The sequence below is a fragment of the Camelus dromedarius genome, chromosome 9 (assembly GCF_036321535.1).
Source record: "Camelus dromedarius isolate mCamDro1 chromosome 9, mCamDro1.pat, whole genome shotgun sequence".
Lineage (NCBI taxonomy): Eukaryota > Metazoa > Chordata > Mammalia > Artiodactyla > Camelidae > Camelus > Camelus dromedarius.
The window spans coordinates 36,901,037-36,917,968 of record NC_087444.1 but is presented as its reverse complement, the minus strand read 5'-3'; the positions used below and the strand labels follow the sequence as shown (position 1 = coordinate 36,917,968).

Sequence of the window (16,932 nt, the reverse complement as noted above, 5' to 3'; positions counted from 1 at the left end):
TCCATTTTACAGATGAGGAAACTGATGCACAGAGATGTGAATGACTTGTACAAGGTCACAGATCTACTTCATTGTCCATCATATCAATGAACTGCTACTTAGGCCATCTAGGTCTATTCTTCTACTGATGAGCCCCTTGGCAGTTTTCTTCTCCTTTTCCTTCCTCTTTTCATTCCCCGCCCCACCTGTGTCCTTCTTTCTTTCCTCCTTTCTTTCTCTCTTTCTTTCTTTTCACTATCCTAAAACCTTTCTGCAATTGACATCTTTGTCATATTATCTATCCTGTCAAAATGTTGTGAGTATTATCTTTCAGGCTAAATCCTACCAGTGGGATTCCTGAATTTGTTTGTTTTGAGAACTTTTGGAGACTTGTACTACATCCTTCGGGGTAGTTAGAGAAACTCAAGGGTTCTATACAACCAAGGCTTGGTATCACTGCATTAGACTGTATTGCTGCTTTTAAAGGGGAGATCTGATCTTATAAGCCTTGAGTGTAGGACTTTTCACAGATGAGATTTGGAAGGAAGGAAGGCCTGTTTTCACCAATGCTGCTTTTATCCAAGCAGGGATCATAATTTATCTACGATGATCTCTTTTCAGAACTGGTGGAGTCTCTTTCATTGCAGGGATCTTATGCTGGAAAAATCCTTTCCATTGGTGATGCCTTCATAAATTTTAAAAATCTTCGATCCTTAGATTTATCAAGAAATTTGATCACTAGCCTGAAGGTAAGTTCTATATTCTACAACCAGTCAGTTCAGCTGATTTTTTTTTTTTGATGGAAAGAAATAAAAGACAAATACTATCAGTCTGGGGAATATAAAATCTTCCTTTTAAATGTTTTCGAACTAAATTTTACTATTCACTGTAAAATTCTTTCAATTTTGCTTTATGTTTTATTATAAAATATTGGGAAAAGTTCCTTTTGTACTGAGAGAAGACTATATTAAACTGTCACTATCTAGGGTGATAGTACAGTTCTTAATGTGTGTCAAAAAATTACGAGGAGCAATTATAAAAGTACAAATTCTTAGTCCTTATTCTGAGAGAGATTCTGAGTTTATAAATCTGTGGTGGGCTTAGGACATTCCCAGAGGATTCTGATGTTCCATTCTGATGCATGGAACACACATAGAGAAACACTGACCTAAGTTGCTACTGTAAGTATTTTCTAGGAGGAGGAGGAAATGATGGTCTTGAAAACAAAGAAAAATTTCTAGGCCAGGGGATGGTCAAGCAGAGGACAGTTCAGGAAAGTAGATAGGAGCACACTTAAGTAGAATGTATGAGGATTAGCAAACACACAGAAAGAGCTCTAAAAACATAAACACACACGGAGGTGGAAGTTTTGTTTTCTTTGTGGTAGAAATACCTTAAATGGTATTTCTTCCATTTTTCCCATTTTGCCCAGCTACAGGCCTGTTTTGATAAAGCCTTTCTTTGCAAGACTGAAGGTGAAAGACTCACACATGCCATCCAGGACTGATTAATGATCTGGATTATTCTGCCATTTTTGCATTTCTGGGGAAACTCATTCAAAAACACCCAATATCAAGGACTAAAATTAAGGGCCCTGAAAGGAAATTCAAGTTAGATCAAATTTCCAGCTAGGACTCTAAAAGCTGAAATTCCAAGTTAAACTAGGTCTTTAGACTACTTGGTAACAGCCGTTTGTATTTAGCCCCAAAATTTCAGAAGTTGCTTCTGAGTCTCCTCTTCTCGTAGGTATTTTTATCTGTTCTTTTCAGGCTAAAAAAACTGAGTGAACATTTCTGTAATTTGTTTTTGTGTTCCCTTTCTTTCCACTTCTGTAAGTTGGCTAAAAACTGTTGTGAAGATTAATCAAATTAGCATATATAATCAAAATATAACATATATAAGACTCCTGATATGGTGTTTGGCATATAGGAAGCACTTAGTAAATGCTAGTTTTCTAAATTGTTTTGCATCTATGATTTATCTGAATGTATTCATCTCTATCATTTTGCTTAATTTTCCCTAGGGGGGAAATGCTTTGTGATTATTTTTAGTATCACATTGGGTAATACACGAATTCATGCCAACTGGGAAAAGTAAGCAGAGGATAGAAATTGTTTCCTTGGTTTTTTCATTTTTTAATTTATTACTTGAGAAAATTAGGGGGTGTGGGGGTGGTAATTAGGTTTGTTTATTTATTTGTAACAGAGGTACTGGGGATTGAACCCAGAACCTTATGCATGCTAGGCATGCACTCTACCACTGAGCTATACCCTTCCCCCTATGTTTCCTTGACTTTTAAACAGAGATATTAAAAGATTACTTGAGCTGGAACATTAGACACATTTAAAGACAATCCTGGTGTTGGAGGGCACAGCTCAAGTGGTAGAGTGCATGCTTAGCATGCACAGGGTCATGGGTTCAATCTCCAGTACCTCCTCTAAAAAAGTTAATAAACCTAATTACCTCCTCTCTCCAAAACAAAAAGGAATTTTAAAAAATACAATAATAAATAAAATATTTTTAAAAATAAAGACAGTCCTAATGATACACTGCCCTGAAAGTGAGGCTAAAAGCACTGACAACTATTCCTAACCATTGACCCTTTCACAATGTAGAAGTTAATGGAACTGAAAAAAGCCAGAAAGAAATGCATGCAAGTGTAAACAGGTTTCTATGCAGAAATGTTTTGAATATATCTTTGAGTTTTCTAAACTTCCTACAATAAAAAGGGTAATTTTAAATGAGAAGAGAATAAAAACATTGTTTTATAAATACATGATAGAAAATAATTTTATCTTTCTGAAATAACTCTCAATGACAGTTCCTTTTAGAGTAAGCATTTTTACTACTAAAAGCATGTGATTATACATATGTTTACATGTTTGGAGATATTATCTTGAAATTTAGTGTTGGCCAAAAGCACCTAAGTAACCAAATACATAAAAATTAAACAATTGCTTTCAATAGTAGGTTTTAGCAAAGGAGGAAAACTGTGGCTCTTGCTCTCAAGTTTCCCAGTTTCAGTTGTACTGTTGCTAGGGAAGTGGAGGGGTGGTCTGCTAAGTCCACAGAAAGAGAACAGAAAAAGGAAGAACGTTTCTACCAAGGAGAACTGACTGACTAGACGATGGGAAGCTTGTATGGTGGCAGTAACTCCAAAGGGGTAAACAAGGACAAAAGGGGCTCCAGACTGGTCCAGGAGGGAAGACTTGGAGATTGCATTGTTTTGTTTTGCCATGTAGTCCATTGACCCTAAAAGTGCGGTCTTGAGATATAAGAACATATACATACACACTTAATTATTTTTCTGTGCCCTTCTCCCCAGATCCATCTCTTTTGCCTCCCTCCTTCCCTCCCTCCCTCTTTTACATTGTGTTTATGGGATCCAGAGAGTGGTTGTGGCAAGGGTGAGAGAAGTGCAGAAGTGACTTGTCCTGGCTACCACTGGAAAGGATTGGATTGGGAGAGTGATGGGAGGCAACAGAAGTAGAGAATTTATTGCAGATATTTGATGTCAAAGTTTATAAAGAGGAAATGTGTGATATCTATGAATTATCTAATGTATAGTACATACAGTGTAATGGGCTGCAGCGTTCTTATTCTCAGGCAACTAAATAGGAATTTCAACCCTGCCTTTCTCCTGGGTGACTCAGGTAACTGTCTAAGGATGGAAAGTAATAGTTGTATTTCTTCTTTTATCTGTGAGATTCCTAGTCTTTCCCAATGTGTACTTTCACAATGTGGTCTTTTCCTTGCAGGGCATCCAGTATTTATGTTCACTCCAAGACCTGAATTTATATTATAACAACATCCCTTCATTAGTGGAGGTGTCCCGCCTACAGCCTTTACCCTTCCTCAAAGAACTAGATTTGAGACTCAATCCTGTTGTCAGGAAAGATACAGATTATAGACTCTTTGCTGTGTACATGCTACAAACTCTGGAGAAACTGGGTGAGACCTCCCTCCCCTGTTCTTTGCCTCAAAAGCTTACTTTAAACCAGCTGCCTCCACCTTTTGGATGTTGGCCCAGAGTGTGCACTGGCAGGATATATTTGTTTAGTAGTCAATATTTATGTAACTCTTTTGTGTTGGCAGGATGTATGAGTCCTTTTATTGTTTATTGAATGACAATCTATGATTCTATCAGTTACTTCCAGCTTTAGTTTTCTTCGGTTGATGGTTTCACCACCAATTCCTCCCCAACAAGAAGTTTCCAGGTTGAGATTTATTTTTCTAGGTGCCCCAACTATGCAACTGTATTAGTAATAGAAAATGAATACAACTCTCTGGGGCTTAGTTAGCAAGGAAAGATAAATATTCCTTCAAATGAGCTAGTCTGTTTTTCTTTATAATTTTATTGTTGAACTTCAAAATTATATGCCTGAGGAAAGTTATTGTAAGGAAACTAAATAAAGTCTTTCAGAAATGGTGTAACTTTCAGACTTAAGATTAGGCCATTTGGATTGTTTGCTATCCAAGCTCTGCTTTTCATGCAGAGGTGGCAGTTGTTGCTATGGTATCCTGGTAGTCTCCATTTGTTACTACTCGTGACAACATAATAGCATTATTTTGTAACCCATCTCTAACAAAAGATGAGAGTGATCTCTTTTTTTTTTTTTTCTCTGTGAATATGATTTTCTGACCCACTGTTGTTTACTCCAAAAAAGAAACATGTTCAATCCATGATTTTTGCCTCCAGATGACCGAGCTGTACGAGAAAGTGAGAGAAAAGCTGCCAAGCTGCATTTTAGTCAGTTGGGCAACAGTGAAAATTTTCTTTTAGAGGTGGAAAAATGGTAAGAAGATTCTTTACAAAATTTTTTTTTGTTTGGTTCTGGACAGAGAGTGCTTAGCTTTCTCCATTTTCCAGCAGAAATCTTTACAAATTGTAGGAATCCTCATATCAGAAATGAAAGTATCTTTTCAACATATTGAGATTTATCTGGGATGAGAATCTGATCCTCAGTGGGAACATATTTGCTTTCTTGAATTATTGGGTTTCTTTGGATATAATTTTTGTAAACTTTCTCCAAAGTTGTTGTTCAAAATTTTAGACCAGGGTACTATGAGACTACTTAGCATCGCCATAAATGGTTACCAACTCTTTCTTGGTAGAGTTATAAATCAGTACATAGTCTTTTCCTATTGAATTAGGAGGATTACATTATCATGGGCAGGGTCCTTAGAGGTAAATTTGTTAAAGGATGGTAAGGAAAGCATTTTTCTACAAAACCAAAAGTAAACAGACCTTGAAGCTCTAAAGTATCTGAATGGTAGATTTTTCTATCTCTTTTACCAAAATCCAGTCAAAATAAGGTACTCTATCTTCTACCATAAATCTGATGCTTTAAATAAAAAGTTGCTTTATTATTTTTGAAAAATAGAAGTTCATTAAAAATAATTTAAATAATACAGAAAAGTATGGGGAAAAAGTCAAAATCACCTCATATTCTGCTACCAAGTTAACTACTAGTAATGTTTGATACATCCCTCCAGACATCTGTGTACCTATACACACATAGATGAGTCTATTAGTATTTTTTTTCTGATAGTAAAAGTAATGTGTGCTTATTGTTGAGAATATGAAAAGTACAGAACAAAAACATAAGGAATTAGCAACTCATAATCCCACTACCCAGAAATAAACATTAATTATCTTATGGTAAATATCCTCTTAGTCTTAGGTATATGTATGTGTGTGTGTTTTGTGTGTGTGTGTTTATATAACAATATATAACATTATGTTATAAATAAATATATATTTATAATAAAATAATAAACATATGGTATTTATAGTAATTTGCTTCCTATACATACTAGTTTTAATTTGTTAAGATATCAAAATATCCACATAACAGTAAATGTTATTTCCCAGAATGTTTTTTGTTTACTTCTTTATTGTCTTTCCCATCCAGTAGAACATAAGCTCCATGAGAACAGGGACCTTGCTTGTCTTGTTTGCTGGAGTATTCCTAGAGCCTAGAACAATGTCTGGCATATATAAGATGCTAAGACATAATTTGTTGAACTTATTTACAAAACAGAAACAGACTCACAGACACAGAAAACAAACTTATGGTTACCACAGGAGGAAGGGGATGAGAAGGGATAAATTGGCAGATCAAGACTTGCAGATACTAACTACTATATATAAAATAGATAAACAACAAGTTTGTACTGTATAGCACAGGGAACTATATTTAATATCTTGTAGTAACCTATAATGGAAAAGAATATGAAAACAAATATATGTATGTATATGTATGACTGAAAGCTTGTGCGTACGTCAGAAATTGACACAACATTGTAAACTGACTATACTTCAATTTAAAAAAATTCCAAAACCAACCAAACAAAAAAGAAATAACTTGTTAAATGATAAATGAATGAAGTCAGTGCCTTTTGGTCTGGGATCCTTCTCTTTTCTGGTGACTTTGCCTATTTCTGCTCTGATCCATTATACATTTTATAATGTAGCCCTTGGAGAATATCGGTAGTTCCCTATTTTTTTTAAGTCCCTATTTTATAAAGTCAAGTTTATTGAGGTTAATTTACATAAAGTAAAATTCATCCTGCTGTAGAAAGAAATGGAATGTTTCTTTAAAAAGTATTTGTATATGTAGTTTGTAAATTAATTCCTATTTTAAACGCATTGGGGTACCTTGTTTTACTATAGAAATACAGAGATGAGTTAATGTATAACTGAATATATTTACTAGTAAGGCAGATAATTAGCACCACTATATTTCTATTTGTTGCCTTATAGTGATTGCAAAAACAGAAGTAAAATGTTTCTCAAGTGCCCAATATTAACATTAATCCCATATAAGCTCTCCAACCTTGGGTAAGCCTGTCTGAGTCCCAGGTCCTCCAGTCTATAAAATGGAAGGAATAGATTAATAGGGGAGCTTTTGTGATTAAATGAAATGGTGGATATAAAGTGCCTGGCTTATAGTCTGGGCTGTCTGTACTTACTGTATTTCCCAATCTGTACTTCCTTTATCTTACTGTACTACATCAATCAAGTGCAAACACTTGCCTTTCTTGTCTGTTTTTCTAACAAATGTCTATAGTTGTCTCCATTATAATTCCTGGAAGCAGAACCTTCCTTTTCATGTCCTATGAGTTTTTTTAATTCAAAAGAAAATACTATTTTATAATATGAAACATTATTCCCTCAATAATCCAGACCTAAGTTTGTGTAAAGAAAACAGAGTGTGTAAGTTCTGAATTTTCTGGCTTTCATACTTTAAAGGCTGAACTATAGTGTCTTTATCTCTCATTATTCCCAATGAAAATATTATGGCTTTAAAAGAAGCTGTAGCGGAAATATTTGAGAAAATAATATGTTCTAAAACATTTGAAAAAAAGTCTTCCCACCCAGAAATAATGTTTTCTAAATAGTGTTTACTGGTTATCTCAGAAGCTTCTTTTGAGTTTTAAGTAAATTATTCGATGTGGCAGCTCTAGGGAGAAGACAATGAAAAATTGTGTAACAAATGAGAGCTCTGCCTCAAAAGTCAACACTGATGTTGATAACAGGATTGAAACCGGTAAGTTTTCCTTCTCTGATCACAAAATGATTAAAACATTAGTTGTTTCTATTTTCATGGCCAATCTTGGGTGGGATGAAGACAAAATAGTTGAGAAATAACACAGATTTGAAGAAGCACAAGATTTACTGGCTTGTGTTTTCCCTCCTTTCTCTCACTGCCAGAAGGGCCCTATTTATTGAGCAAGCCTAAGCCAGAATCCCGTCAAAGTGCACGAGCTGTACTCAGAGACTACAGTTTCATTTATACCACTTTACATCATTAATACATCCTGAAAATTGCATTGCCAGCCCCCACAGAATTCGTTAGCCAGACTCAGGACTCATCTGCCTCAATGCAGCTCACACCCTTGGCCTTCTGGACTTCTCCACCTTGAACCTTTGCAGCTGCAGAATCTCTTGTGTTTGTGCTATATTCTTGGGGATTGTTGCCTGCAAGCACTGTTGGTAATCCATTGTGATCAGTGGTTATGCCACTTAATGGCCATGCCATAGGCTAAGAGAAAGCTTTCCACTAGAGAAATTGCATGCATTGCCCTTATGGATTAAGTTGGCATTCATTAGATGAGCTTTTACTCTAGAAACTTCCTTCTATGTTAAGGCCTGTGTCCCTTTGAAGTGTCTATTGAATTATATATAAACTCTAAAAATTAATCCTTAAAATCCCAGCAATAACTAATAGATTGACTATGTAGTTTAGATATTAAGTGTTTTCAGTTTGTAACATACAGTATTTTATTTTCCTGACTTCTTATCTGTCCATGTGGACATTAATTGACAAGTTATTTTCATAGCATTTCATAGTAAAATAAGTCATAGTGAGGTATGGTTTTTATTTTCCTTCCTTGGCAGTCTCAGCACACAAAAGTCATGGACCATGGATTGCTTTATTTCATTTTAAATAGCATTTTTTAATATTTCAAAATTGATGAAACTCTATTGTAATAATTTTGGAAAATACTGAGAACTGTGAAGAACAGCATTTTAATCACTCATTAGCCTGTCCCCTAAAGAGAATTCCAGTTAATTTGGTATACTCTCTGCTCGCCTAGTCATCCCTTCCTCCCTTTGACCCCTGGCAACCACTGATCTTTTTACCATCTCCATATTTTTGTTTTGTTTTGTTTTTTCCAAAAACTTCTTATTGTGGGAAAATACACATAGAATTACCATCTTAACTATTTTTAAGCGTACGGCTCAGTGATATTAAATGCATTCATAACATTGTGCAACCATCAACACCATCCATCTCTGAACTATACCCCTTAAATGATAATTTCCCATTTTTCTCTCCCTGCAGCCCCTGACAACCACCATTCTGTTTTCTGTCCCTATGATTTTGACTGCTCTAAATACCTCATATAAGTGGAATCAGACAGTATTTGTCTTTTTGTGACTAACTTATTTCACTTAGCATAATGTCCTCAAAGTTCATCCATGTTGTAGCATATGTCAGAATTTCCTTCCTTTTTAAGGGTAAATAATATTCCATTGTATGTATGTACCACATCTTACTTATCCATTCATTTGTTGATGGACACATGGGTTGCTCCCGTGTTTTAGCTACTGTGAATAATGCTGCTATGAACATGGGCGTACAAATATCTCTTCAAGACTCTATTTTCACTTCTTCGGGGTATATACCTGGAAGTGGAATTACTGGATCATATGGTCATTTTATTTTTGATTTTTTCAGCAACTGCCATACTGTTGTCCATAGCAGCTGTACCATTTTATATCCCCACCCAGAGTGCACAAGAGTTCTGATTTCTCCACATCCTTACCAACACTTGTTATTTTCTATTTTTCTTTTGATAGTAGCCATCCTAATGAGTGTGGAGTGGTGTCTCATATTTTTAATTTGTATTTCCCTAATGATCGCTGATGTTGAGTATTTTTTGTATGCTTATTGGCCATTTGTATATCATCTTTTGGAGAAATGTCTGTTTATGCCCTTTGCCCACTTTTAAATCAGGTTGTTTGGTTTTTGTCATGGAGTTTTAGAAGTTCTCTATATATTCTAGATATTAACCCCTTGTCAGATATATGATTTGCAAATATTTTCTCCCATTCTGTGGGTTGCTTTGCTACTCTATGGATGTTGTTTTTAGATGCACAAAATTCTTAAGTTTTCGTGAAGTTCAGTTTGTCTATTTTTTCTTTCATTACTTTGCCTTTGGTGTCATATTGCCAAATACAGTGTCATGAAGCATTTTCTCTGTTTTCTTCTAATAATTTTATAGTGTAAGGTCTTACATTTATGTCTTTGATCCATTCTGAGTTAGTTTTTGTGTATGTGTTAGGTAAGGGTCCAACTTCATTCTTTTGCATTAGGGGTGAGGGATGGGTAACTGCTACTTTGCTAAAAACAGAAATTAATCAAAGTTAACCCTAATTTACCTTCCAAGCCTTCCCCTAGAAGTTGCAAGCCTTTAATAGACTCCAGAATTCCAAAATAGTTATCAGGCAGAATTCTCCCAGTGCCATGGTTTCCTAGGTGGGAGAGAGATGCAGTGTGCTTCCTTCTCTGCCATCTTCCCTTGTCTCCATAGTTTTGCCTTTTCCCGAATGTCATATAGTTGGAATCATACAGTATGTAGCCTTTTCAGATTGGCTTCTTTTGCTTGGTAATGTACATTTATGTTTCCTACATATCTTTTCATGGCTTGATAGCTACTTTTTTAGTGCTGAATAATATTCCATTTTCTGGATGTAGCACAATTTATTTATCCATTCACCTACTGAAGAACATCATGGATGCTTCCAACTTTTGGCAATTATGAAAAAAGCTGCTGTAAACATCCGTGTGCAGATGTTTGTGTGAACATAAGCTTTCAACTCCTTTGGGTAAATACCAAGTATTTAGTTTTGTAAGAAACTGCCAAACTGTCACCTAATATAATCTGCTTTTAAGAATATCTTTTTATACACTGAGTTTCTTAAATTGAAGTTTCTCAAACTGGATTCATATTATCAGAGTTTATGAGAATATTGAGCTTGAGAAACACTGATGTGGATGGCATATGCTATAGAAGCTCTGAGTGTGCTTGTAGCAAATGGAGAAAGGTTTTGTGGCAGATATGGAAACAAGGCCTTTGGCCTTTAAAGCCTGGGATAAACTGAGATGGCCTGAAAGGTGGAGGAGGGCATTATGATTGACAGGATTTGTGTGAACAGCTGTGTGAGAGTGGTAATGAGCATAGCAGGTAATGGAGGCAGTTGAGTGATGATGTGTTTTGGGTAGAAAGTTTGTGTTGGGTAGAAGGTCAGATTATTGGAAAGCAATGAATGCCTTACTACAGATAATTTATATTTATCAGGTTGGTGTATGCATGTAGTACACTTATACTCCTCTGAGTTGAAAGGGGTTCTGCTCACTCTTTTAGCCAATTCCTTTTTCCTTTAAATAGAATCACACCTAAAATATACTGGTCTACTGTATATTTTACTTTAAAATAGCAAAGACAGATTCACCACAGTCACACTCAATGGCTCATTCCTTTGTCTAGCAGATATGTCAATGTCTTCTGTATACCTCATTGAATTCCATCCCATTTCCACCTCTTGATCCTTTTCTTCTCTTGGTTTAGCCATGATGGTGTTTTAATTGGATAAAAGTCAGGCTTGGAATAGCAGAGAACTCCCCAAATGGTTGCTTAAACAAGATAGAAGTTCACTTCTCTCTGTTACAGAAATCCAGATGTTAGCAACCTAGGACTATTATTGGGGGTTCTAAGAAGTGAATAATGGATATGGTGGGGGGAAACTGGCAATCTCTGCCACAGTGGATTTGAGAGTAATTCAGCAAACAAGTGTATATCTACTGGACAGATCCTGTGTTAGAGGCTAGGCATATAGGGAAATGACACAGTAGTGTCAAATATTCAGATACTCCCAATCCAGAGAGATTTATCATAGTTGATTAGGTTATAAGTCAGGCTGAGACATACGTTTGACTGTGGTAGAGATAAAGAACTATGGTAGAGGGGGGAGGGTATAGCTCAGTGGTAGAGTGTATGCTTAACATGCATGAGGACCTGGGTTCATTCCCCAGTACCTCTATTGAAAAACTAAAATAAATAAACCTAATTACCTCCCCTGCAAAAAACAAAAACAAAAACAAAACAACACTATCGGAGAGAAGCAATAGCAGTTAGTGCTGACTGGGGACTGGGAAAAGGCTTCACAAAAGAGGAGACAAGTTAAGTTGGGTATTCAGACAGAATTCAGTGGGCATTGTTGGGCATTCGATGTATAGATAACAGAAGCAGCAAAAACAGGTGTGACAGATTAGGAAACTGGCTCAGCTTGTGGCTGAAGCTAAGGCGACTGACTAAAGCCAAGTTGCTAAGGGCCTCTTTATTAAACATTTTCATTTTATTCTCTTGAAAATGGGTAACAAAGATGTTTTAGGTGGGAACGTGATTAAATGTGTGATTTAGAGAGATAACTCAAGCTTGATTTAGTTAAATGGGCAGCACCTAGAGGAAGTAGTCCAAGTGGGAAATAATGAGGACCTGTCCTGGCATAGGGCAATAATAGCAGTGTGAATGCAAATGAGGAGGTACATATTGATTAAATCCTTGAGGATATGAGAAGAAAACTTGGATGTGAAACATTAAATGTTTTTACTTGCTAGGGAGTCCAAAACTTCAAAGAGTTGAATTTGGATAAAATACACATCAAATATTTAAGGGGGAAAAAAATACAAGGTTACTAAAGTTATAGGCAGTCTGTAAATGGTAGGGAAAAAACTCAATTTCCTTTCATTGTTATCATATCTACAATGGTTATCATATGTTAATATTTCAAAAGTCAGGGACTAAGTTGTTTTCATTGGGGATTAGCAACTTAAAGGAAATGGTAAATCCTCATTTATTTTGAAGACTGGTGCTAGACCAGTTATTTCTGGTCTTAAAAATTTAGCTCAGTGGAATCTAGGGTATAAAATGTTTTTTAGAGATAAACATCGAAAGGAAGGAGAGGAAGGAGGGTTGAGCAGAGGGAGAGCTCTAGAGCAAGGACTGCCCCTCAGAATGTCCCATACCAGGCTAAAATGTCTGAGCCACATTCAGTCACTTGATGTGGACTGCCTCTGGAAGGGCATGACATAGGAGGTAGTTCTCTATACCCAAGACAGACTCTGAAGAGCAAATCAAGTCCTTTCTTGAAAGGGATCTGGGCAATGCATCTCTGTTTCAACCTCAGATGGATTGCAAGTTTTTTGGCCAAATGTATGAAGCAGGGCCTCATCCAGCTAAGATTATTGGTAATTGAAGTAGCCAACTGTCAGTTCTGTGCCACCTATACAACATTATAAAGCCACTTCTCTGTCATTACAAATATCAAACAATTTTCAGTGGTAAAAAGATAATAAATTATGGTCTTATCATACTGGTTATATGGGTGTAAAAATCAGGACTGTTCAGCATCACTAGCCATCAGGGAGATGCAAATCAAAACCACGAGGAAGATACCATTTTATACCTACCAGGATAGCTAGGATTCAAAAGGACAGATAATAAAGGATGGCAAGGATGTGGGGAAATTCAAACTCTCATACATTTCTGGTGGGAAAATAAAATGGTATAGCTTCTTTGGAAGATGATTTGGCAGTTCCTCAAAAAGTTAGAGTTACCATTTGACCCAGCAATTCCACTCCTAGTTATATACCCAAGAAAAATGAAAACATATGTCCACACAAAGACCTGTACAGGAATGAAAGCAGCATTATCCATAGTAACCAAAAAATCTATCAGCTTATTAATGGAGAAACAAAATATGGCATATCTGTATAAGGCATATTATTCAGCCTGAAAAGGATTAACATACTGATACATGCTACAATATATATCTTAAAAAAAATTTTTTTTGGCGGGGAGAGGCAATCAGGTTTGTTTGTTTGTTTGTTTGTTTGTTTGTTTGTTTATTTATTTAAAATGGAAGGACTGGGAATTGAATCCAGGACCTCGTGCATTCTAGGCAAACACTCTACCACTGAGCTATACCTTCCCCCTTGCTACAATATATATCTTGAAAATATTATACTAATTGACAAAAACCAGACACAAAAGGCCAATCATTGTATTATTTCATCTACATGAAATGTCCAGAATAGGCAAATCCATAAGGTCAGGAAGTATTTTTTTTTATTTTTTGATAGAAGTATAGTTGATTTACAATGTTGTGTTAGTTTCAGGTGTATAGCAAAGTGATGCAGTTCAAAAAGTGTATTGATGTTTGCCAGAGGCTGATGGGGAGGAGAGAATTGAGAGTGACAGCTAATTTTGTTCATTTGAGGATGATGAAAATACAAGGTGGTAATGGCTGTACAACTTTGTAATACATTAAAATTTACTGAATTGTATACTGTAAAAAGGTGACTTATATGGCATGTGCATTATGTCTCAATTAAAATGAAGATTTCCCCCTCCAAAAAAAGTGATTCTATAGAACTTAGTAAATTGGTTGACATTTGAGATGAGTGAGAAAGAGTCAAAGAACAAGCTTCTATCTTGAGGGATTGGGTTAATAGTAATGCTAGTACTAAGATGCAGGTTAGGGGTGGTAGGCGTGGTAGAAGGTAGGGGCCACAAGCAGAGGTAGGCCTGGAAGCTTGGTTTAGAAAATACTGACTTTTTATTTGTCTGTGGGGCATTCTTTGGGGGTAAGTTCAAAAAACTTAAGTCTGGACGTGAAAAGACAGATCAGAGTTAAGAGATTTAGATTTAGGTTCATCCAGATTTTGGTGATAGCTGAAACCAAAGAGAAGGTATGACAGCTTTTAAAAACGAGTTTGGACCTTGGGGGATTTGTTTGAACCAAGAGGTAGGTTGAAGGAAAAAGAACTTGTGAATCTAGAAGCCAGCATTAGCAGAATAGGAGGAAAACCAAGATGGAGCAGGGTCTTGGACACCTGGGAAGTTTAAGTGTTATTCTGTAGGAAAAGAGTAAGAAGAGCCCTGAACCAAAGTAACAGCTTGTTAACCATTCTAATTTCCTACTAAGAATCAGGTTAAAAACAGCAATTTCTGCTTCACCTTGTTTTTCTTCTGTGTTACTAATGCAAAGGAATCAGAGAACATAAACTTTAAGAGCTTATGTCAGTTTGAGAAAAACAGTTCTGCCAACTATAATGGTAGAAGAACATCTTGTACTGAAGTAGTAGGACATTTCACTCCCAGAAGGCAGCTCAGAAGTAAGAAGCATTTTAAAGCCCCAAATGGACTGAGGGGCTGGATTTTCAAAAGGCTAGCTTTATTCTCACTCTGTATCTCAGTTGCCCTGCTTTATAGTAGCTTTCTGTTGCCAGAGCCTGCACATGGGAACTGGCAGAAGAGCACATTGTTTGACTAAGGCCCAAATTTTCAGAACTATCTTAATTCTTACACAATCCTACTAGAGAAAAAAACCTCCCTTAAAAAAAAACCTCTTATTTTTATCCATGGGTCCCTCAGAAGACCCCAAATCCCAGAATTCTACAATTAGTAAGTATTGATCAAGAATGTATAAAAACTTTTGTATAAATATTACAGTCTAAGAGAAATCCTAACTGGCTCTTCTTGATGACAGTTTCCAGGGTGGCCAGGACTAGGATATAAAAGTTTTTCTTTTTCCTTTCTATTTATAAAGTTGTTTCTCTAATCATAGGGAAAAAAAATACTGGCAGACCTAAGTATTTAGCATTCTTCTCTATAAAATAGATCCTGATGGGTCTTTTTCGTTTTACAAATGAGGAAATCAAGGCAGAAAGAAGCTGGTTTGAAGGGATGAATCACTGCAGACTGCTGATTAAAGCTCTGGAGATGCCTAATGCTAGGAGTCTATTTCCAGCCATCTCCTCCTGTAGCTAGAAATTGTTGAATTGGTGTCAAAGTTCATTATATATTCATTTTGGAAATGTGCAAAAGATTTACCTCCTTAATTTCTCTTGAGCACTTCATAATTTATGAAGCCATTTCATATCCATTATCTTGTTCTAACCTCACCTCAATTCTAAGAGATAGACTGTTTAGATTTGATCATCACTGTTTTACAAATAGAGAGATTGAGAGAGGTTTAACAATTTGCCCAAGTTGACATGGTTTCCAAGTGGTGGCATCAGAACTAGCCCTCAATCTTGTGACTTCCCTTCTAGTATCTTTCCATAAGACATGTTGCCTTTAAAGACTGGTCAGTACATCATTATATGCCTTTTCTTTTAATACAGACTCAAACAAAGGACTTTTTATTCCCTTCCCTAACCGGGAAATAAAGGATTCCCTAACAAGTAGTTCTGCAACCCAGGGCAACATTATACCAGATCAGAAACTAGATGCGTTCCCACTGGGGACACAGGTAATGTATTCACTTTCCTGCTCATCTGTTGGCTAGTCAGTGATTAATGTTCATAATCTAGTGGACTCTAAATTATTTGTAAAGGTCTAAGACGACTTGTTTGATGAAGGCATGTTAGATCCTTTAAAAATAAAGGGCAAGACAGGATGCAGAGGACCTTCTCCATTAATTTCAGTCTCCCCATTCCCTCTCCCCAGCTACCTGACCAAATGTAGTATATTTATGCATATAACTTTAGCAAATTTTCCAGGCATTTTGGCCCTCAAACAGGGGTGCAACTAGTGTGGCTGGTTTTAAAATTTCTCCTCTCTACCCAATGTCTCCATCTCCTGTTAACTGGCTTCTTTTAATTTTCTACCTCTGCCTTTTAATTACTGAATCTAACATCTCAAAGGTGGCTTTTCCAGTATATCCTCTTCATTGAAACATAAAAAGAGAGACGTTAAGGGGTAAAGATGGCATAGAAGTTGCAGTCAGTGAAGAGGTAGAGATCATGCAGGATAGGGGAAGAATTAAAAATAAGATTTTAGAGAAAAAATTGGTGGGAGTCCATTACTTATTTATATGAATGCATATGATGCAGGAAGCAGAATTGATTACTTTATATTCAACTTCTCCTTTTGTCTACATTTTCTTTGATAAATTATGAGCAATAAAATTGCTGAAAATAGCCAGAAGGAGAAAGAAAAGGAGGGAAGACTGATTAATGCATAATTTGGATAATCAAGACTACAAGTGAAAAGATAGTAAGATTTCTTTTCAGGTTGATTTATAACTTTTATTTTATAAAAAGACAGTTTAGCATTTAGTTGGGTTTTTTTGTTTGTTTTTGGAGATTCTACTTGGGTAATTTAGAAACTATTTCAATTACCATTAAAAAATCTTGGTATTGTTTTAAAGGAAATGGAGACATAGTCTATAGTTAATGGTAAATAGCACATTTTGGATTTAAAAATTTGAAATTACTACTTGAAGTGAGAGAAAAAAGGAAATTGAATAGCTTGCTATATATCCTCTTAGTTTATGAAATAGGAAGTAAGATTTTTTTCTCTGTATAACTACCA

General features: G+C 35.9%; 1 protein-coding gene and 1 non-coding gene across 2 annotated transcripts in view; one reads left to right on the top strand and one right to left on the bottom strand.

Moving 5' to 3' along the window:
• LRRC36 (leucine rich repeat containing 36) overlaps window positions 1–16,932 on the top strand; it is a 46,019-nt gene that overhangs the window by 11,645 nt on the left and 17,442 nt on the right. The window contains exons 2-6 of the mRNA XM_031458272.2: window positions 601–728; window positions 3,738–3,930; window positions 4,679–4,775; window positions 7,444–7,532; window positions 15,741–15,868. Coding sequence (XP_031314132.1) covers window positions 601–728; window positions 3,738–3,930; window positions 4,679–4,775; window positions 7,444–7,532; window positions 15,741–15,868 — 635 coding nt within the window. The remainder of the gene's footprint in view (window positions 1–600; window positions 729–3,737; window positions 3,931–4,678; window positions 4,776–7,443; window positions 7,533–15,740; window positions 15,869–16,932) is intronic.
• On the bottom strand, window positions 13,472–13,544 carry TRNAS-AGA (transfer RNA serine (anticodon AGA)). The gene has a single exon. It is a non-coding gene; the product is annotated as a tRNA-Ser (tRNA).